The sequence below is a fragment of the Lethenteron reissneri genome, chromosome 44 (genome assembly GCF_015708825.2).
Source record: "Lethenteron reissneri isolate LAM-NWPU_2019-01 chromosome 44, ASM1570882v1, whole genome shotgun sequence".
Classification (NCBI taxonomy): Eukaryota; Metazoa; Chordata; class Hyperoartia; order Petromyzontiformes; family Petromyzontidae; genus Lethenteron; species Lethenteron reissneri.
In genome coordinates, this window is record NC_083822.1 from 9,052,062 (window position 1) to 9,074,869 (window position 22,808).

The 22,808-nt window shown below is 51.3% G+C and overlaps 1 protein-coding gene across 1 annotated transcript in view; it reads left to right on the forward strand.

The window, feature by feature from the left end:
• The window catches only part of LOC133353638 (protein sidekick-2-like), a 473,964-nt gene that overhangs the window by 378,952 nt on the left and 72,204 nt on the right, over positions 1-22,808 (forward strand). Inside the window, 12 exon segments of the mRNA XM_061570031.1 lie at positions 2,564-2,804; positions 3,584-3,699; positions 7,228-7,432; positions 8,856-8,954; positions 11,202-11,396; positions 11,976-12,177; positions 14,315-14,418; positions 15,445-15,515; positions 16,038-16,197; positions 18,302-18,358; positions 19,500-19,601; positions 21,834-21,949. Of these exon segments, the coding sequence (XP_061426015.1) occupies positions 2,564-2,804; positions 3,584-3,699; positions 7,228-7,432; positions 8,856-8,954; positions 11,202-11,396; positions 11,976-12,177; positions 14,315-14,418; positions 15,445-15,515; positions 16,038-16,197; positions 18,302-18,358; positions 19,500-19,601; positions 21,834-21,949 (1,668 nt within the window).

The window sequence follows — 22,808 nt, forward strand, 5'->3', positions numbered from 1 at the left end:
TGGTGTTGGTGTGCTGTGCGTTGGCGGTCGTGGTGGTTGTGGTTGCTGTTTTTGATGCAGGCGTCATTTGTTGTTGTTTTTGCTGTTTGTTGACGTCTGTGTTGCTGGTAGTGGCGATGATGTTGTTGGTGTGGTGTTCGCTCGGAAGTATACCCACTATAATCACCCAGGAATGTCTGTCCTTAACGCTCGTGACGTCACTTCACATCGAGCAGCCCCCCTCATTAATATTCATGAGCAGGTGAAGTCTTCCAAATGGACACCCCCCCCCCCCACATTAATAATCATGAGCGGGTGACGTCACTAATTATGGAGTACTCTCCCCCTCACTAATAATCATGCGCAAGTGACGTCACTCCACATCGAACAGCCTCCCTAATTAATATTCATGAGCAGGTGACGTCCTCCAAATGGACACCCCCCCCCCATTATTACTTACTATAATGAGCCAAGAATGTCTGTATGCATCGCTCGTGACGTCACTCTACGTCGACCAGCCCCCCTCGTTAATCATGAACAGGTGACGTCCTCCACATGGACCCCCCCCCCCCCCACATTAATAATCATGAGTGGTTGACATCACTCCACATGGAGCACCCTCCCCCTCATTAATAATCATGAGCAGGTGACGTCACTCCACATCGAACAGCCCCCCTCATTAATAATCATTATAAGGTGACGTCCTCCAAATGGACACCCACCCCATTCATAATCATTAGCGGCTGACGTCACTCCACATGGGGGGCCAAGGCGCCTCCTCCCCCCTCCTCAGCGTCAACTCACAACCCTCACTACAAAGGCAGAACACTCACGTCACGCGGTCTCCGTCACGATATTGAGGCATTAAAGTAAAAAGGACGTCATGATGAACAAGGGATTATAACCTTTAAATGAAATTGGTCTGTGTCACCGCGCCCTTACAAATTGCACACGAATTGATGCAATGAATATCACGTAGCGCTCTGCTTTTCGCTTGCAAGTTTCAAATTTACTGCAATACACCCGTCCTTGGACGGGCAAAAGGCTTGTGATATAGATCGAGACGATTAGGAATGATGATCATTAGGATGATGACAACAATGGAGGAGATGATGATGATGATGAATTAAATGAAAACAGACAAATGCCTCGGCCTCAGCTAACACGAACACACCCCTTGACCTCACACTCCCCTCTCACCCTCCAGAGCCGTCCGGGCAGCTGTCCGCCGTTGTTGTGATTGCTTGTTTGTAAGGATAATAATGTGTAAAGACAGCAGCGTGAGAGCCAAGGTCAAAGCCGGGGGTCCCAGGAGTTGAGAAAGTGTGGGTTCCATTCCCACATGGGATTTGTGGAGAATGTTCCGGGGGTTTTAGGGCTTCGAATTAGGGCCACACAGATGTGAGGGATGGACAGAAATCCCCGCGTGTAACGCGAAGTCGCGAGCAATTATCATCCTCACCGACATACGCCTCTAACGAGCGTTGCTTACCATCGTCGCGCGATGCATCGCTAAATAAAAAATATATACAAATTACAAAAGTGTTGAATAATATCACAGACCTTTGTCAAATCCACTGCTAGATGAATGCCTCCCTCACACCACGTTGGTCATGGGGGGTGGGGTTGCTTCACTGTACTTTACCATACTTCACCACACTCGTCAGCGCGGGTTTTGGTAAAGGAGAGATTATCCCTTGACGCTGATGTTCGCCCTGACCGAGAATTGAACTGGGTTCGTGCGTACACATCTACGTATGGATTCCACAATCGGGACACTTGAGCAATAGCCGCATCGCCAGGCTGAGGGATATGTGTTTCTCCTCCTCGCAATTCTTAAATCTCCGTGTGGTCTCGTATGGTGGCAAGTGCTACCAACGATTTTCTTGAAATATTTTATCTCAAGATGGCACAAATATCTATTATAGCAAGGTCACAATGCTAGCATATCTATATAAATGTTGTTCAAGAAGGTTACCTTAGTGTTTGATAGATAATACCATGATAATTGGTTTTTAACCCTATTATCTGGCAACAAAACTGACACCTTTTTTACAAGGAGTCATGTTTGCATTGATCACAATACCTGCGGTCGGAATGCAAAAAAAAAACACAACTCTGATAATGTATGCACTGTCCTTGAAATTGATTGATCCACACCTAAGACAGCTTTTCTTAGAGCCTAGTCTCATAGATGACGCCAAAAGGCGCACAACTCAAAGACAATGCACCATCAGAGTATGAGAGCTCGGGGTAAGCATTTATTTATAAAAGAAGGTGTCAGTTTTGTTGCCAGATAAAAGGGTAAAAAAACATTTATCATATTTTGCTACTGGCAAAGGAGGTTCCAATGGAGATAATACCATTTTTTTTTTAAACACCGAATGTCATTTGAAACATCGACGGAATATGAGACCAAATAGGAATCTGTGTCCATACGTTAAGCTTTCCGCTCACGGTAAACACTCTCCACGGTGGACATTGTCAACATTCGCCACCCCGAGTGCTACCGACCGTCCCCGTTGGACAGTGCTAACATCCCCTCCTCACTCCCCACCCGCCTTTGTCTCTCCCCCGCCACCAGCCGCTGCACGAGTCCCAGTATAACGGCGCCGCCTCGGCAGCCGGCTACCGCATCCGCGTGGTGCAGCCGGGCCGGCCGGGCGAGACGCCGCCCTCCGTGGCGGTGGACGACCCCACGGAGCGCGAGGCCACGGCCGAGGGCCTGCGGCCGTGGACCGAGTACGAGGTGCGCGTGCAGGCCTTCAACGCCATCGGCTCGGGGCCTTGGAGCCGCCCCGTCACGGCACGCACCAAGGAGTCGGGTGAGCGGCGAGGGAGCGTGGCGGGGGGGGGGACGCGGAGGGGGGGTGCGGAGGGGGGGGGTGCTCGCAACAGCGACTCGCTATCGCCGTCGTGCCCATAACGTCAACAAACAGAATTTATAATGTTTGTTTACACCGTAGAAATCCGATGAGTTTTGAAGCTCTTTTTCACAGGTATCCAGCAGGGGCGGGGTAGGAAGGTTATGACAAGAAACAGTACACAAACACGTTAGCAGTGCCAAGTACAAGAAAGGTGAACAAATCACCCACAAGCATACAAATAATACTAAACCATCCCCATCCTACCAGGCAGGTTTGTTTTTCTTGAAGCCGAGGGGACACCACCCCCTCCAACCTATTGGCAACTGTCCGAGGGTCAAGGCAGAATTGCCAACTCCTTAGAATGGAAAGTCACCAAATGATCCTCGACAATTCACGAGGTGTTGCTCGGTCGACCTCCGAAGGTCACCGGACAATCCACCGAGTGTGGCTTGTCGTACACCGATGCAGCTTCCTTAATGCACACCTGGAATCGCTCCTGCACGTTATCGGCAAGCCATGCCCATCGAAGAACGTCCCTAGATTTCGTTGTAGGCCGCGTCTGGTGCCTGCGCCGCGCGAGATGCCACGTGGATCGTTCGTCCCGTGGCACGGAGAGACGCGGTCGGGGGATGAGGTTGAGAAACGAGAGAGAGAGAGAGAAAGAAAACGAATGTCAGAAACAAAACGTCGCCGGCCACCGCGACTGCGGTTGCTGACGTTGCCGCCACGCCCAACAGTGCCGTCGGCGGGACCCCAAGAGGTGACGGCCAACGCCACGAGCCCCACGTCGATCCTCGTGAGCTGGGGCGTCGTGCCGGAGGCCGACCGCAACGGGCCCATCCTGGGCTACAAGGTGAGGCGGTGGCCAGGTGCCGTGTCACCCCGCACTTCACCACGCCGCATCGGCGCAGGGTTGGTCCCGTTTTAGTTTGCTTCGTCTGACCTCACTTGCAAGAGTGGCCTGCGTCACCGAGAAATGACAGTAAACCAATAAAGTACAGGGAATGAAGCAAATAGGAATTGGAAACAAACGGAAATATAAAATCTAAAAGAATTTAAACTATAAATCGACGTTAAAGCGAAGTTACGTTTTAAATTCACTGCACGTGGGTCCAATGCCAGTTCAGATATCATTCACAATCGGGCTCATTACTGCAGTGCGCTAAGCACGACACCGCCGCTCCGCCACTGCCTCTTGGCTTATTTTGTTTCTGACCAACACGATTCCATCATACGCAACCTCGACATCACCACAGCTGCGGGAGATACCGCACACTTAACATTGCAGATGTACAGTTTCTATATTAAGCCGCCCAGGATGCGTGCACATTTTTTTGCTGTTTCACAACGCACTCACCCTAATGTGTTGAGATAAAACTCGCCACGTGTAGGCAGGCAGAGAGGGAGGGAGATGGAGGAGAGAGAGGATGAGTGAGAGGAAGCGATGTGGGAGGTGATGGGGGGGTGGGGATGTTCGGGGTAGCGAGTGATGGAAGGTGCCGATGTCGACAGAAAGAGGACGAAGGAGGGCAGGGTGGGGGGGGCATAGTCGTCCTGGATCTTTACTGAAAATTTATGAAGCTGTAAGTTACCCTACTATTTGGCACTGCGAGTATCGCCAAATGAAGCCATTCCAGGTGCGAAATGTGACACCAGGAGGCCTGATTGATGCAGTGATGAGAAGTGCATCAATTATTCAATCAAGACCCCGGACTGCACGCTCACATTTCACACGTGCGGTGTGGTCTTAATAGCCGAGCACAGCGTTCCCGTGGCCACTCACGCCTAACGATGAAAATATGCCGTCCGCTCTCCGCCGGAGACGAAGGCGCGTGTGGTGGTTATTAAGGTCCAAGAACAAAAAAAATGTGCCGCTTTAAGAATGCCCTGTGTCAGGTTGACCTGCATCCTGCGCAGTTGCAAATTACGAGCGAGAGATGGAAATGCTGCAATTATGCGATGATGAATTGGCTCATTTAGCTACACGTTTAAATGATGAACACGATTAAGTGTGAATACGGTGAGAGGGCGATAGAGAGAGATGGGGTAGAAGGGTGGAGGGGTTGCTTTTTTTTCTGTAACTGAGCCTGCAAGAAGGAAGGCGGACTGGGTTTATAAGAATAATACCGTATTTTCCTGCATATAACCCACATACGCATATAACCAGCAAAAATAGCGTTTTGTGTAAAACAAATTTCAGAAAGCCCGCACATCTATACACCCCGCAGGGTCTTGTTTTGTTTGTAAAAAGTGGTATACCCCGCGGGTTATATGCGGGAAAATACGGAAATCGTCTTCCGAATGTATTCAAGAACATGCGCAAGTTAGAAACGTCAAATTATAACTACAATAAAACCAAGGGTGCTTTGGGCAGGACAAGTCGCGGGAAGGGTTGACGGTGGCCGGTGGGTGAGACGAACTACCGAGTGGCAGCCGAAGGAGGGCATCGATGAGATCGGCTCGTGCGCAGGTGCCAGGTGAAGTGTCGCATCGTGGAATGGTGGCTCGATCGTCGAGGCTGACCGATACGATGATGAATTTGAATTTCAAAAGCATTTAATTCAAGCATCTTAACAGCCTACGCGGAGAAAACCAATGTCCATTTGCAAGCCGGTGCCGTGTACGCCTCGTGCCACGCAGAGTCAGCTGCCACTGGGGGGGGGGGTCCCTTTGGCAGCCTGCAGCAGGACAGTGGAACGGTTTGCGTGAGAAGTGATTGCAAGGCACTTCAAGCCGCCCACGGATTTAAGCAGCCGACACATTAAAATCCTTAAAATAAGCAGGGGGGGGGGGAAGATGGAAATGCAAGGACAAATAATGAGAGACGGCCAGATTGTGTCAAGATGGGGCACATTTGATTGAGCGGTCTCACCCCACCACTCGCTCTCCGTCCTCAGCCATCTCCATTCACTGCTCCGTTAGCCCACACAAGTCATACGCAGGCAGGCAGACAGGCAGGCTTGATATAGTCGGCCACTTAATGTTTTGATTGCTTACTTATGGATGAACGGAGGCACGGAGCATGCACAGGATTGTATCCGACAGGGGTGATGGTGATGGGAACCAGCGGCTTGATTTGGCCTCTGAGCTCATCGGAGTGACTGCTTGTGTCTTGGCAGACAGACAGAAAGACACGCACGCACGAGCGTGACATGAATAAATCGGGGTCATTTTCATCTGCGTGTCTTTTATATAATGAATGTTTGCGGTCCATAAGAATTCATAATAATAATAATACAATTTGATTGATACGGAACCTTAATGTAACTGCATCTCATATTCATGCGAAATACAGTAATTAAGTGAGAGTAAATTGTGTGATTTCAAAAGTTGTGACGGGCAGTTTTTAATGTTAAGTTTGGGGTAATGCCACGGGCTAGATTAAATGAGTTGGAGGGCAACATTTGGCCCATGCACACAGCCCTGCCTGTCAGTCGACTAAACCTCAAATGACAATCTGATTCACCGTGGAAACATCACTGGAGAGACAAAGATGACTGGGCATGGTGCTGGCTGGATCACCTCCCCTTGTGCAGTGAGCATTAACAGGAGCTAACTAACAGCGCCTGCTCCAACAATCTGTAAGGCTCTGTAAGGCACAGTGCCTTAGTCCTTGCCAGCAATCGCCGCTTCCTCATCCTGAATTTCATCTCGAATAGGTGAACTCAGCGTTGAATGCGTAGCTCAGTGTGTGAGCATCAGCACTGGGGAGACAAGGATGGTGCAGTGGTGACCGCACCATCCCCGTCTTGTAACTATGCAGGCCTGAATAAGTGCTCAACGAGTCTTTTTTTTTGTATGATAAAAAAGGCAGCAGTAATCTTTAAAAAAAAATCCCCGAATTAATTTTGAGATTAGAATGCATGCATCGTGCATTCATGTTATTGTAAGTCAGTTTCGAAATAACCCTCGGTGATTCATTTAAATAAATATAACCTAAGTGTCCTGACTTTTGAGCCACCGTGTACATATTTAGGGGTGGGGGGACAGAGGTCGCAAACGAGTTTTGATTCCTTACCCGTACCCGGCCACACCAGGGTCGCAAACGGGTACCCGTACCCGGCCGTACCCGTACCCTAGGGTACGGGTATCGGGTACCTGATTGCGACCTCTAGGATGAAGCCATGTTGCAGGCGCGGGTGGGTTGATTCTAGGAACTTGAATTGTGAGAAGAGACAAGACGTTGGGAAATGAGTGACAAACAGTTACTCACCAGTGACTCACGGCCTACCCGTATCCGTACCCGGCTTCACCAGGGTCGCAAACGGTATCGGGTAGGGTACGGGTATCGGGTACCCGGTTGCGACCTCTGGGGGGGGGGCCTTAAAAAAACCGAGTGCCGGCGCTGCAGCCCCTGCGCTAACCGGGCCCTGCCCCGCAGGTGCTGTACCGGTCCGGGGATACGGCCGGCGCCCCCGTCGGCGTTGGCTTCTCGCGGCGAGCAGTGGATGGGGACCGCGCTCGGAGCACGATGCTCTCGGGCCTGCGCCGCTTCACGCAGTACGAGGTGCACGTGCTGGCGTTCACGCGCACCGGAGAGGGAGCCCTCTCCGCGCCGGCCGCGAACGCCCGCACCCTCGAGACGAGTACGTTCGCACGCGCCCCCCACACGCTCCGCCACCACCAAGCCACAGATCGTCAATCGACGCCCTAACCGTGTCTCCCGTGCACGTGGGTCCATGTGCGTACATGCGTGCACCGCGTGTGCACGTTCGGTTCCCGTGAACAGTCAACGTCGGTGATGGATATCTGGGCCAGGTCATGGGCCTCCGCCAAGGTCGACACGGCCTCAAATGTGCTCCTGGTGCCTTGTGTAAACATCAGAATTTGGGAGACGAACACGGGCCGGGCGTGGCACTGGCCACCGTACCCTCCTCGTGTGCCGTTTGGGCCTTCATTGGTGCTCGCTAACAGCACTTGCACCTATCGTCTGTTAAAGGCTATATGGGCGATCTGCTTGTGTGTGTGTGAGGAGTGGTGGTACGATGCTTCGCGAGCCATCCTGCGAGCTCGGTTCAGATATCACCCGGCACTAAATATTCACCGTGAGCAGGAATCAAACCCGGAGTTATCAGGTTCAAAGCACAGTGTTGCTAATCACTGTGCCGCCACTCCCCCCCCTCCTCTTTGTTGTTTTGTGTCTTCCTCTCTATGAGACTACAAATAAAAAGTGAGATGCTGGCATTAATTTGCTCGGGCATTAATTTTCTCTCTGGAGCTTACATTTTAGTAAATTGTGTGCACTTGAATTGAAATTGAGTTGGAATTTCAAGGTGTGCAATTGTGTTTGTTTAATTTTCTTATAGATATTGTTATTTGCAGTCTCCCACTCGAATGGGTTTGAAAGACATTGTGTTCAAATATTCATGCTGATAAAAAAAATCGTAAATAATTCACGCTTCAGCATCTGCGTGCCAGCGTGTCTGTGTGTGTCCGTGCGTGCATGCTTATCCATGCTTGCCTTTGTCTGTGTGCGCACGTGCCTGTGTATGCATGTCCGTCTGTTTCTGTGTTCATGTCTGTATGTACGTCTGTGCATATTGTACATCTGTGTGTGTGTCTGCATGTATATCCGTGGGAGTGGTAGTATCGTGGCTAGCGCGCTGCGCTACGAACCCAGCGATTCAATCTTGATTCCCACTCGCAACCGAAACAATGGCGAATATTTGAACCAGTAATGGGCCTCCCCTGGTTGAGAGCCCGGTGCTGTGTGTAACCATCACCTCTGGGGAGACAAAGGCGTCCGGGCGTGTTGCTGGCCACCCCCACCCCCTCGCGTGTCGTTCCAGCCTTCATAGGTGCTCGCTAGCAGAACTTTCCACAACAGTCTCTTAAGGCTGGTTTTTTGTCCTTCCCTCCCCTCCGATTAGCACGGTTGGCTATGTACAGTGCGAAAGAAATTCAACATACATGCATATACGGCTATACAAAGGATCTTTGTGTTTGTGTATTTGTATGCACGCGTGCAAACACATAAGCACGTACGTGTGTCTACGTCCGCTTTTGCAGTTCCGGGTCCTCCGTTCGGACTCCACTTCCCAGAAGTCCACCTCACGTCCGCTCGCCTGTCCTGGCAGCCTCCTACCGAGCCAAACGGCCTCATCCTCGGTGAGACACCCCCCGCCATCTCCGCTCGGATGGGTGACAATGCAATGCGCTCTCGTCGAGATGGGTGCAGCAGGGCACTCCACTGCGTCATCCCGGACTGCCCAATGTGCAGCTGCAGGGGCCTTTGGCTAATCATAGAAGAAAGATGGTGACCGCGTTGCGCGCTTTCACGTGCTCTTCTAGCGGCCGTCTGGAACGCTCTTCCTTCCGATATTAGGAAGCCACTGGAGCTAGGCACTCTTAAATAATCTCGATTGAAAACTAATTTCTTATGAACTGCTTTTTGTGTTTAGTTTGTTGTCCTTCCCCTGCACCTCCGATTAGCACGGTTGGCTACGTACGGTGCAAAAGGAGTTCAACGTACACAATTACATGGGGGAATGATGATGACAATTACGATGCTGCTGCTGTGGACTTGTGGCGATCAGATTTCCCCATGCGCCGAGACACCGAGACACAGCTCCAGCAGGTCAGCGCTGTCTGGCCCATCTACTCACCTACCCACACCCTCACCACTCACTGAGCCACTCACTCGGCCACTCGATCACTCGGCCACCCGTCGCGTTGTACAGCCACATCTACCGAAAATTCATCGCCGGTTATTATCCACAATTTATCATGACTCCGCAGCCGGTTCTGCAGTTGACTCAAGTTGTAAATATTCTGTAAAGCTTACAAGGCATAAACACAGCGCCTTCACGATAGCCTGTGTGTAATGAGTATGGCAGGAATGCGACATGTACTTTTATAATTATTATAATTATTACTCCACTGGATGGATATATGTATGTGAGTCTCTGGGGCTCTATGTTGGTCTTTGTGCCTTCAGTGTGAGTCTATGTTTGAGTTTATCTGTCTGTGTTGAGTCTATCGCTCTCCTATGTTAACCTATAGGTATCTCTGCCGGTCTACTATATGAGTCGAAGTGTGTCTATAAACTTCAATGGATCACTATGTAATTCACACATGCTGGTTGGCTGCCCTCTCCATGTTGAAATCCCTGGACGGGTCTTTGCAAGCTAAACACTGTTGCCTTGGAGGGCAATGAATGGCTCTGGACAATTTGACTGTATTTTAGAAACCTTATCATCTTGTTGTTCTTGCCCGCAATACAATCGCTTGTCTATCTAAAGCTACGCATAGCGAGAGAGAGAGATTTTAGATTGCACAGCAGCCCTCAAAGCCCCCCCCCCCCCACCCACCCGAAGACACATGGGAGAGCTGTAAAGCACGTCCACGAAAACCAAAGCGGGGACTGTTTGAGATTGCGCGCACATTCTATTCAACCCGACTCTAAAATAAAAAATAAAAGCACACAAAACATCCCACTCGCACAGAGCCCTTGATTTAAATTGCGCTGGCCCGTTCGATTCGCACTCAAGGATTTTCGAGGACTTTGCCAAATCAGAGGTAAAGAAATGTGTTTTTGTTTGCCTTGTTGCCACTGCCATGCCCCGGCCCGATGTAAAACAACACCCCGAGCGAGTTATCCCGCGGTTAACATTCTCCACAGCACCCACGCCCTGATTGCCACCGTCAATGGAGGAGCAGGTAAATAATGTATAGAAGGAGACATCTATACTTTGCAACAAAAAACACCGTCAGCTGCAAACGTGACCGCGCAGCGGGGCTGATGGTGGCAACGGCGGAGAGTCCATCTCATCCAACTGTGGGTTGGCCACGGATGAGGATGATGATGATCACAAAACGATGATGTATGTACGGATGTTAAAATTATTTTGCACCGCACGTCGCCAACCGTGCTAATCGCGAGGTTGCGGGTAATGATTGATGATGTTTTCGTCCATGTAGAACGTTAGTGGGAAAGCACTGTAGACTTCATCAGACAAAAGGATCTGGTAATATTGCATGTCCAAGGTGGAGGAGGGCAGCTTACCGAGAGCAGACACTGGAGCGACACGCAGAGGTAGGTGACCAAGGGGAAAGCCTAAAGCCAGACCATGGTGGTAATGAGATTGTAAAAGTGGTCTTTAAAGGGCGGTGTTGCCTGTATAATAAGAGGAAGATCCAAAGCCAGATGGTGGAGTGCTCTATAAGTAGACCTTGGAGGTCAGGTGTCACCTGTGAAACAGCTGACAGCTGCCACTGGAGGATACCTCGACGATCGACTGCTCTTGATGAAGATGTAAATGATTTGGGGATTTTCACGTTGCTGCTTTGCCCTCTCGTCTGCCTGCCCGCCCGTCCGTCCGTCTGTCCGCCCGTGTGAATCATCTGAACCCCAAGGTTACAAGATGATGTTCTGGCTGGATTCGACCAATCAGAACGCGGCGTCGGTGGCGGAGGTGACCCCGGACACGCGGCAGTTCTACGCGGGGGAGCTGCTGCCCAACGCGGGGTACCGCTTCCGGGTGACGGCTCGCACGAGCCGGGGCTGGGGAGAGCCCTCCGAGGTGCTGGTCATCACCACGGAGGGCAGAGGTCAGCCCTGCCTTGACGGTCACATGCGGAGCACGCGAAGCATGCAAGCACACAATGGCACGCAGCACAATGATGCGCAGATGCAAGGACGCGCGTGTGTGTATATATACATATGATATATGTACATATCATATTTTTTATATGGGACGTACAGACACATGGATGCAAACTGGCACATGGACACACGCATGCATGCATACTGATACAGAACACATGGGACACATAGACGCACAATACATGGGCACACACACTACACAAACAAAGATCCCCCGTATCGCCTTTGACAGACTGTTGGGGCAAGTGCTGTTCGCGAGAAAACTACGTGGGGGGTTTGGGTGGCCAGCACCATGCCTGTGCACCTTTGTCTCCTTTGCGGCAATGATGGATGCACACATAAATGCCAAACGTGCACGCACACAGCACCACGGAAATGCACGCACGCGGCCCGGCACGTACATCATACGACACGCGTGACACGCGTGCACGTACGCGCCCGTCGCCGGCGCGCCTCCCGGTCCGCCGGCACCGACCACCGCCGCCGTAACGGCCGAACTGGCCCCGTTCGCTTCTCCCACGCAGACGCCCCGGAGAGCCCGAGCCAGCCGTCCGTGCACCAGTCGGGCGTGGGCTCGCACAGCGTGACCCTGCGCTGGAGCGTGCGGCGCGACCGCGTCTCGCCGCTGCGCGCCTACACCATACAGGCTCGGGCCCTGCCCGGGGGAGTCTGGGAGACGCTGGCGCCGTGGGCCCCCCCGAACCTCACCGCCTACACCATGGATGGGTGAGATTCCCCTTGCTGCCCGTCCCACCCCCCCCCCTCGATCCCCCCCTCCCTGATGCTTCCCCCCCCCTTTCCCCAAGCTAGATAATGAATTGCACTTATAGGATGCCTTTCACACAAAAAAGTCTCAAGGCGCCACACACGAAAAGTATATATTAAAGAAAGGCCAAAGAGGAACAGAACTAATTAGAAAAAAAAACTTTTTAATGGAGATGGGTTTTTAGAAGGGATTTGAAGATGTGAACCCTATCTGAAAGCGTGATCTCTAAAGGTATGGAGTTCCACAACCGCAGGTGGGGGGGGGGGATGGCGGATCAGTACGGAGGTCCAGAGCTGGGGGGCCATCACAGCCAATGTAGCATGCGTGCGAGCTATTTTGAGCGCGTAATGGAAGGATCATGAGCAAAAATGCACACAGAAAGAGACCAACGGTACACGGGCAGAGAAATAAGCAGGAGCTTAGAAAAACAAAGAGGCTGTGTAATAAGTAGACCAATAGGTTCGTCGAAGTCCAGGTAAGCTGACAGTGTAAATAGTCCAACAGGGAGACAACGGGGCCATATGTAGTTGTCTCTGCCCCCAGGATGCCAGATCAGAAAAGACCCTCACTCCCAACTTTTCCTAGCCCCGTACACATGAAGACACAACCCACGACAAAAATCCCCCCCGTATAGCCTGAACAGACGATTGGGGCACGCCCGGCCACCTTTGTCTCCCTCGTGGCGATGTTTAGACATCGCACCAGGCTGCTCATTTAAGTGTGAGTCGATCCACTGAGCCACGCACACACAGCCACGTACACACGCACACGCACACACACACGCACACGAAATCCCGAACTCTCGATGCCGAGACGCACTCAAACGCAAGCAAATAACCGTGCGAATTTTACAATCAATGTTATGCCATGAGCAATGGCTAGATGCACAAAACCGTATAAACGGTGCAAAATTCCCATTGTGCTTAAAAGAGGTAAGAAAAAAGATATATGCAATAAATAATGAAATTATCTCAAGTTTGACTTTCACACCTCGCACGCGGGCATGGTGTAATGCAGACACGCACGCAGTCCCAGCGCGTACTAATCCATTCAAAAACTATTCAAACGCATGAATAATTTAATATATTTTTTTATTATATTACAGAATATTATTTATACCTTGCTACATTAACTGGGGGGGGGGGGGGGGGAACTAGACAATGATATTAAAATAACCGAATAAAAGCGGCAATTAATGAAGTTAGTATTGATATTATTTCAATTAATATGATAATCTGAGCAAACAAATCATAGTTTTGAATAATTAAGTATTTTCGTTTCAAGCGGCCCCCAGGAATTTTAGGCCCTGAACAACTTCCCCCCCCCCCCCATTTAAATCTGGACTCCCCCCCCCATCCTTGGTTTGCATTCCCTTGTCAATTAGTGTAACCAAAGGGAAATATTGCCCTTAATTTGACTTCACAAAATTGTGTTAAAAAAATGTGGAACTTCTTCAAAGATCCAGCAGTGAAGAGACATACACAGTATTCTCTTTTTGTATATAATGTGCTTTTTCATGCTTCCAAAAAAGGGAACTCTGCATTGTGAATTCACAAGATAAATGTGAAACTTACTGTACACTCACTCACTCTCAAGGGAAATCCAGAAGAAGAGAAGAAAAAATTGCGGCACTTTATCCCATTTGGTAGGGAGTGCTTAGTTTAGCCTAATTTTCGGCTGGACTCGGCTGATAAAATGTGCGTGTGTATGATGATACACACATACAGACACATGAAAGGACTCTTAAAAAATTGTTTAAAACCTCTAACCAGTGGTGGGGCTAGCCTCCATTGCAGGGGAGGGGGCAAACAGAAATTAGTTTGATTTATAAACACCACGCGATAAGTCAGACAAGCTATTGACAAGCGATAGAGACGTAGACAGATGAGAGAACCACATAAATTGGTTTTATTTACATTTACTCGGATTTGAAATTCCAGCTGACAACTTTTGGTTCGCCCCAATTTCCCCGTGAATCCGAGGCCACTTGAGCTCTTTGGGGACCCGAAGCATGTGCTTGATGCCAAGCACCACTCCTGACCTCTAACCTCCTCGTGCACACTGCCGCCGCCACCACCACCACCCACTCTCTCCCAGGCTGAAGCCATTCACCACGTACAAGTTCCGCGTGGCAGCAAGGAACGATGTGGGCGAAAGCGAGTGGAGCGAGGAGTCGGAAGCTGTGACGACGCTGCAAGCCGGTGCGTGCGTGCGTGTGTTTGGGTGATGGCGGTGGAAGTGGGGGGTACATTTTTTCCTGGGAGGTGGATTTATTGAAGCGATGTTGGTACTGGTGGTGCCACCCGATTGGGAGCCCCTAAACAGATGATTGTGGGTGCTTCACTTGATTGGAGACATTACATGCTGGATAAGCTACGCCACTGATGTTTTATCACAATCATGTAAAATTATTAAGTTAATTACGAGTGTTTGTGTTTTGTAGGATCTGTTTATTGCACCCCTTTTATACAGGGCCCCTTGAGCTATTTTTTTTTGGGGGGGGGCTTAACTTTTGCATAGTTTGTCTTATGCCACCACTAGATGGGGGCTCTGGAAATGTAACTCCATTAACATATCAAAGCAAGTCGCCGAAGACTATCTCAGACTTCTGGAAAAGGGGAGAACTACCCACGAATGCATTTGGCTTGAGTGGCGTGTTATTACGCAGCTGACAAAAAAAAACCTGGACTTTGAGGTGGCAACTCAGGGTAGACAGCGGTCGGGGGGGGGAGGGTGTAAGGGACAGTGTGGATGTTGGGGGGGGGGAGCGCTGCGGGGGCAATGCTGCGTTGATGCACGGGGAGACGGGAGATTTGGGTTTGTGATTACGAGATCTCGGAGTAATAGAATAGAATAAATAAATTACTGCTTGAAGAAAACCGTTTCGACCGGCTGGTGATTAGGACCGGTTGATTCATCCATTCTGGGCACAATTCAAATTGCACGGCAGAGAACGATTGGGGCTGTTTGATGCGGAATAAAAATCATTGTTAAACTTCACGCCTTTTTAATTTACTTTCTGAAAGATAAAAAGTAATAATCAACTGCTGCGATCTGCCTCACTCTCTTTATCTCCCAACCTCGTCGCCTGCACCCCTCCGCTCCTCTCCTTCCCGGCTCTGTCTCCCTCTCCTCTCCCCCCTCGTCCATCTCCCCCCTCCCCTCTCCTCTCCCTACATCCCTCCGCTCCCGGCACCGTCGCTCTCCCCTCTCTTTTCACCGAGAAGCTCCGGACAAGGCTCCCAGCATCCTCTCCGTCATGCCCCACACGCCCTCCTCGGTGCTCGTCCAATGGGAGGTGAGTTCTCGCGGTCCCACGTTCGCCCCACTTGCCCAGTGGCGTGGCTTTCCCGTGTCACATGACCCATCTCATTGCAATTTAAAGGGTTAGCGGGTTTTTTCTTTTTTTAGGCGGGGACAGGTTTGCTTACTGCGAGATAACGGGACGTCAATAAGTAGCTTATCGGCTCCTTACAGCTGGCCTTGCTTAGCACGCGAACAAATTGCATGTAACCAAAACCCTATTGCTTTCCAGAAGCTGGTGTGCAAAGCAAGTTTATGAGGGGTTATGACAAATCTGCCTCCTGCTCCCCCCCCCCCTCCTCTTGCCTCTTACCCATTCAACCACATTCGTGTCCGTAATATCTGCGACAGCCCTCATGAAAAAAAAGTGTTTTTTTTAAACGTTCACACAAATGTAACCGTCGCCCAACCCCTCAACCTAACCCTGCTTCCTCTGCCTACCCCCGACCCCCATCTCCTCCCCCCTCCCTTCCTCCCCTCCCCCCCTCCCCATACATTTCTCCATGCCTCGCGACAGCCTCCGATGGAAGAGTCTGTGAACGGAGTGTTGCTGGGCTACCGCATCCTCTACCGCGAGCTGCCGCTGGAGGGGTCAAGGGTCATCGCCGGGGGTTACTCCGTACCCTACATCACCGCCGCCCCTGGCAACCCATCCCCCATACAGGCGCAGTTACTTGGTAACTCACTTTAACCCTTCGACCCCTTTTATGCATGTGGTTTCCCCCCCTCCCCCCCCCGTACAGCCTCTGCCTCTGAAGAAATGCTCTGGGGCAATTATGGAAAATTAATACAGAACCCGATCCTGCATGCTAATGTTTACTATTTTTTTTTATTATCGAGCAGGGCAACGAGCAGCAGAGGCTGCCAAGATGCTCACAGTTTTCAGATCCGCTTCGAGGGATCCGGTGGAGCGGCTGCCTCGCGATTTGCACAGCCGTAACCGGCTGGATATCCCCACGGTGGCAAGCGAGCGTGGCCTCGTGTTAAAGCGTAGGCGGGCGGGGGGGGGGCATGACACGGCCGCCCGGTGTTAAGCTTTCAAGTTTAAACGAACGTCAAAAACCAAACAGATTGAGCTTCCGAGTTTACCTTGTTTAACCCCGGTGAGAACTCAAACGACCTTTGACGAGTACTCACTTGCAAAGAGTTACTCCTGTCACCATAGTGGCAAAAGCAAGGCAAATAATAATAATACAGCGATTAAGTGAATACAATATAAAACAATGAAAACAGCCGTGTGACACGTGAGGAATCTACAACTACGCACCAAACGTAAATCAATGTTGAATTAAAATGTAATATTTAATTCCCTGCGGGCGTTAACTCGGGCAGGTTATTTTTAGACTGATCGCAGGACAATTGCAAACTTAAATTATAGGCACAATAGGGACAGGAGATATAGGGTGACGATTTAACTCATGTGTATACAAAATAAGGATATATGTCAAATGCACGCTCAGCTCTCGCTCTCAGCCCGTGTGGACATGAGGTGAGGCTACAATGTCCCCTACCTAATTGCCACGGGTGTTAAATATTGTGCCAACATTTCTTCTTACCTGACTGTAAGAATTTAAAAGGGGGGTGAGGCTACACCAGGAGGGAGCTCAACCCCATCCAGCGCCCCCCCCTCCCAGTCCGATGCTACGGGGGCCGAAGTGACCTCAAACACCTGGGAATCCGTATCGTCGTATTGTACTATGCTCCCAACGTCTGTGCCCTCCGCCTTCGCCAACCCGCACGAACCAGCACGGCAAAGAATCGACCAAGTTACCCCCGCACGACTTTCGTGGCGTGGGGAAGCCCTTATCCAGCAGTGGATTGACAGAAGGACCCGGCGCAGAGTCACGCTGAGACACCATCACATTCTCTCACAAGGAGATATCGCTGTGGCCTGAGGTCCCGTAACTAAATAAATTTTATATTTATTTCACTGCCCTTTGTGAACCCACGGCTGAGAAAAGGCCTCCCAAATGCCGTGTCGGTCACAGGTGTTGACATCCAGTGGCCCAGGCAGCACACTCTAAGTTTATTGTGTGGGCGCGCTGGAAGATCTCGGTGAGGAGCCCTTGGCAAACTGCATTACGCGTGACATCGAGGCACCCTCTTGAATAGCGCGCTCGGCTCTGCACGAGAGTGTGAGTGTGTGCGTGTGTGTGTGTGCGGGAGTGGTAGTGTAGTGGTTAGCGCGCTGCGCTATAAACCCAGCGACCCGAGTTCGATTCCCGCTCACGGCCAACACCAGTGACGATTATTTGAACCGGTCCTGGGCCTTCCCTAGGTCGACTCAGCCTCAAATGAATACCTGGTATGGTGTATAAACATCGCCACTTGGGAGACAAAGGCGGTCGGGCGTGGTGCTTGTCACCCACCCCCACCTGTACCGTTCCGGCCTTCATTAGTGCGCGCTAACAGCACTTGCCCCAACAGTCTGTTTAGGCTATAGGGGGGATCTTTGTCTTTGCCTCTCAAGTAGTGAGGAGCAGTGACCCAGTGGTGTGTCACGCTGTGCCACGGCGCAACATCATTCACGAATACCTGAAACTGTCCCGGGTTTCCCCAAGGTCGACTCAGCCTCAAATGAGGACTTGGTGTGGTGTGTAAACATCGCCACCGGGGAGACCAAAGGCGCGGTGTTGGCGACCTCCTCCCTCGTGTGCCGTGCGGGCCTTCGTGGGTGCTCGCTTTCCTGCACTCGCCCCGACAGTCCATTCGAAGCTGTTACGTGGGGGGGGTCTTCATCTTCGTATTTCTTGTCTCCCCCCCCCCCCCCCCCCTCTGAAGGCAAGTACGAAGTAAAGACGGTGAACGACTCGGCGGTGAAACACTACGAGCTCGCGCGTGAGTGACCGCATCGCTCCGCCCCGGGGGGGGGGGGGGGGGAGGTCACGCGCAGCGCACATCATTCGCGCCCGACGTCAAAACACACGCGCTGACCCCGCGCTCCTTTCAATCTCACGACGAGGACACGGAGGTGGGGGACGGTGGGGGGGGCTGCGGGAGGGAGAGGGGAGTGGAGAGAAAGACCGGGATGGCGACGTGATGGCAGGCAGACAGACTTCAGGGGTCAGGGGACATGCAACACCAATTATCGTGGGCATTTAATTAACTAAACAACGGTGCCTTTAGGAAGGGTCAGGAGCTGCCGGCGCTGTGTGTTGGGAGTTCTAAGACAGTGCTGGGGGCTGGGGCTGGGGGGGAGGGGGTGACCCAGGGTGACAGGCTCCAGGGAGTGCGGGGAGCATCGCGGTGGGGCTGGGAATCGGAACATGGGACCCTCGTCTTCATTTTAGCCGGGTGGTGGTGGCGCACGCCTGTAATCCAGCACTCTGGAGGCAGCAAGGATTGGGGGATCACCGCACAAATGTTGCGAGACTCCCTAATTGTAAATGTTGTGGGTTTACTCTCAAACATACCATATCTCTGTGTCCCTGGACTCTGTAGCTCTCATGCTGTCCAAGTACCCATCTGTTCGCCTGTGACCCTGTATCCCTATTCCTACATTTCCATATCCCCCCCCACATCATCTCATATCTCTCTCACCTGAAGACGATTGCCTGTGTTGCGATCGAAACGTCGTGATCTATTATTTTTCTATCTACGTGACTTTACCGAAAGACCCAAAGAGTATCATCTCATATCCTCACACCCCTTTGCCCCGGGACCGCACGTCCCCACGACCTCATGTCCTCATGTCCCCATGTCTGTGTCCCAATCCTGGACCCATGTGTCCCCATGTTCCTGTGACCCTTACCCTCCAACGCATTCCCATAATCGCATCCCTCCATCGCCCCTTGTGTCTCCATATCCTATGTCCCCACAGTCTCACATCACAATTTCTCCATGTGCCCGTACCCGTGTGCGCCCGTGTCCCTGTTACCCCAGTGCTACCCACGCGTCCCCGTAACCTCGTAACACTTTATCGACCTCCCCAATATCCCCGTGCCTCCACCCCGATGCCCCCTGTGATATGCGCGCTCAGAACTCAACAAGTACCGGCGGTACGAGGTGCGCGTGAGCGCGTACACGGCGGCCGGGGAAGGACCCATGACGTACCCGCGGGAAGTGTACGTCGGGGAGGCAGGTACGTCCGCGTGCCCTCACCGTTGGCACCGCCGCTGTGCCAATGGAGTCGCTGCAAACCACCCTTGACTCCGATCCTAGATCCGTAGCTCCATTTTCTCAAATGGTAACCCTCTCTAAAACCAAACCATACAAACCTAACTCTCCCTAACCCTGACTCTCCCTAACCTTGTCTCTAACACTAACTCACGAACCCTAGCTCTATATTTAACGATAATCCTAACTCCCTAAGCCCAATCCTGTCTCTGACTCTATGAGCATAGCCCTGTCTCTAACCCTGTCTAAGACTTGCCAATGCCATATCCATAGCACTGTTACTAATCCTGCGTCTAACCCTGCGCCTATCCTGTTTCTGAACTTTTCAAGAACCTTTGATAATGTTGTCTCTCACCCTGACCTTAACCCTGTCATATCCCTGTATAAATCCCTGCACAGTTGGCTACGTATGGTGCGAAAGAAGTCTGTCACGCAGCCGTTTGGTCGCCATAGTTTTGAATGTGTTTACACACTCGATAAGGGATGTCCATCCTCATTCTCTGTCCGTCGGTCACCATCCCTTCCGCTGACGACGTGTCCTGCCTCGAGCCCACTTTACTTTCTTAACAATCGATGCGGTCTCCGATTTGCAGACATTCTCTAAACATCCATGTGTTGGTCTATCAGCGTACCTCCACACGTGCACCTCTCCGCGCATCTGTGCGCGCTGATCAGCTTTAGTTCCATTTTCCTTGTCAGTGTCCGTGTTTCTGATCCGTACATCCTTGCAAGGTAATATCTGCTGATAACAAAAAAATAATTCTTCTCGAGGCACATCGGTACATTACTCTTCATTACATTTTGCAAAAGCACAACAACTTGCTCTCATTAACTGCCATAGGAATCTATCATTTCCACATCTGGCTTAGAACTGTGAACAGAATAGTCATTTCAGTTACTTGGTTGAACGGAGGGAAAACCACTTCGCTGTTGAGCAATGCAGAAGGAAACAGCCCAAACATTCAAAGCAGAATGTGTCCTGGAACTCCAGTGGCTATCACCTGAGCTCAAAGGGAATCACTGATTCCACTGTGCACTCGTGACAAATTACCATCGAGCTGAATTGAACCGTGGCGCTGTAATAACGATAACAACACAGCGGACATTATTTCTTTGAAAGCTGCTGTCTGGCCACTTTCTCGTGCGGTTTGCCCCGTTTCCATTTTGGGAGAGGAAACATGACCGAAGGAATGTTTGTTTTAGGACTATTCGTAGCTGCTGCGGCATTTACGCAGAAGTTAAAAACGCAGCGGCGTCCGCGTCCCACGCTCTTTGCCCTCCTCTGGCGCGCTCGTTGTGCCGCTCTCACGGTGAAGTCGCACAGCAGGGGGGCCACGTGGCAACCGCTCCTGCTGCCCATCTCGGCCTTCCGACTCTGACCAAATCACACCGGGGATGCGCCCACGTTCCGTCAAGAGCTCGCAAAGCTAAGCGGGACCTGAGCCTGGAGAGTGTGCTCCAGAATAGCAACTCTGATGGGTGACTGATCACCGTGCAAGTCTGTGGTGTGACCTTGTTTTTTGAAGAGACGGAGGTGGGGGGGGGGGCATACACACAGTTAATGTTAACAAACTTGTTGATGTAAGAATTTTGATGGGGGGGGCTGAACCTTTAGGTGGAGGGGAGGGGGGGAGACTCAGTCCCCTTCATCCACCCCCGTCGATACTGTGTGGCTGCCAAAATGCATGCCAGGTGCTATGGGCTGCTGTGAGTTTGCGCGTCGGACAGCAGGAGGCGGTGCCACAAAAGCGATTGTTGTACTCTACTACGATTCCATATTTATGCTTCCACGTGTACGCTTGTCGCATTTTACCAAACCCGCACTGGTCAGCTCGGTAAAGCATTATCCGATAACCCCCGCACGACATGGACAGGTCCTCATCCAGCAGTGGATTAACAACAAGGGCTGTACGTGTGCATGATGTTGTTGTTATTGTTGTTGTCAGTCCAGTGAACATCCGCTGCTGGTCAAAGGCCTTCCTCCATCCTCTTCCATTCCTTCCTTTCCTTGGTTGTTCTGCAGAACCATGGAAGGACATCTCACCCGTACAAATTATGAGCACACGTGGGCCACGTAGTGTTTGGATAACATCCGTCAATCGAGAAATAAATGTCGTAACCATAATTGTTCTTCTTCCTTCTCTCAACCCCCCCCCCCCCCCCCCCCCGTTATCATTGTTGCTAATCCGATCCTCAGTGCCATCGGCACCTCCCCGCAACGTAGTGGTACGGGCCGCCAGCTCCACTCAACTGGAGGTGGCGTGGGATATCCCCCCCCTGCACACCGAGAATGGAATCATCCTGGGATACAAGGTCAGACTCTAATGCTCCCGTCTGGAGGCGTGCGTGTTAACAAACCTGTTTTTGTTATTTTTTTACACAGGCTCTGGAAACCGCTGTCAGATAATTGCGCGTGTGGGTGTTTCTGTGTGTATGGGGAGCGATTGTGCAGTGGTTAGCGCAGTGCCCTTTGAGCCCGGCGCCACAAGTTTGATGCGCTGCCACAGCTCACATCTCAACTGGTCCTGGGCCTCCCTGCGGTTGTCTCAGCCTTAAAATGAGTACATGTACATGGTGCGGTGCGCAAATAACACTGGGGGGGACAAAGGCGACCAGGTGTGGCGCTGGCCACACCACTCCCAACGTGCACGCGATATTACAGCCCTTGGAGGTGCGGTGCTGGCTAACAGCACTTTTCCCAACAAGCCTGTGTAGGCTATACGGGGGATCTCTGTCTTTGTTTCTATGTGTACGTACCCTGTGCCTGCGTGTACAGTAAAATGCCAGAATTTATTTTTCGCTCAGTATCTTCTGAGTCACTGGTCGACTGGAGTAGTCATGTGACTAGGAGCCTCCACACAGCCATCGTGACAGGTATACTCGATGTGGTATGCAGGGTGCAGAAATATTTTCTGCGTCACTGACAGGCACTTCCGATTAGCAAGATTGGCTACATCGGGTGCGAAAGAAGTTCAACATACAGACATACAGGCACAAGCCTGGCTGAAATGAACCCCTGGTTGGAGCTTTGATATGTGCCGTACATCCTGAGTGTGCTGCAGCAGCCTGTGTTTCACACGGAGGGGTCGCTTGGACTGTAAATGTGTGGTGATTTGAGATGCCTGTGTGATTGCGCGCCTGTGAGCGAGTGGGGAGCGTTAGTGTAACTGTT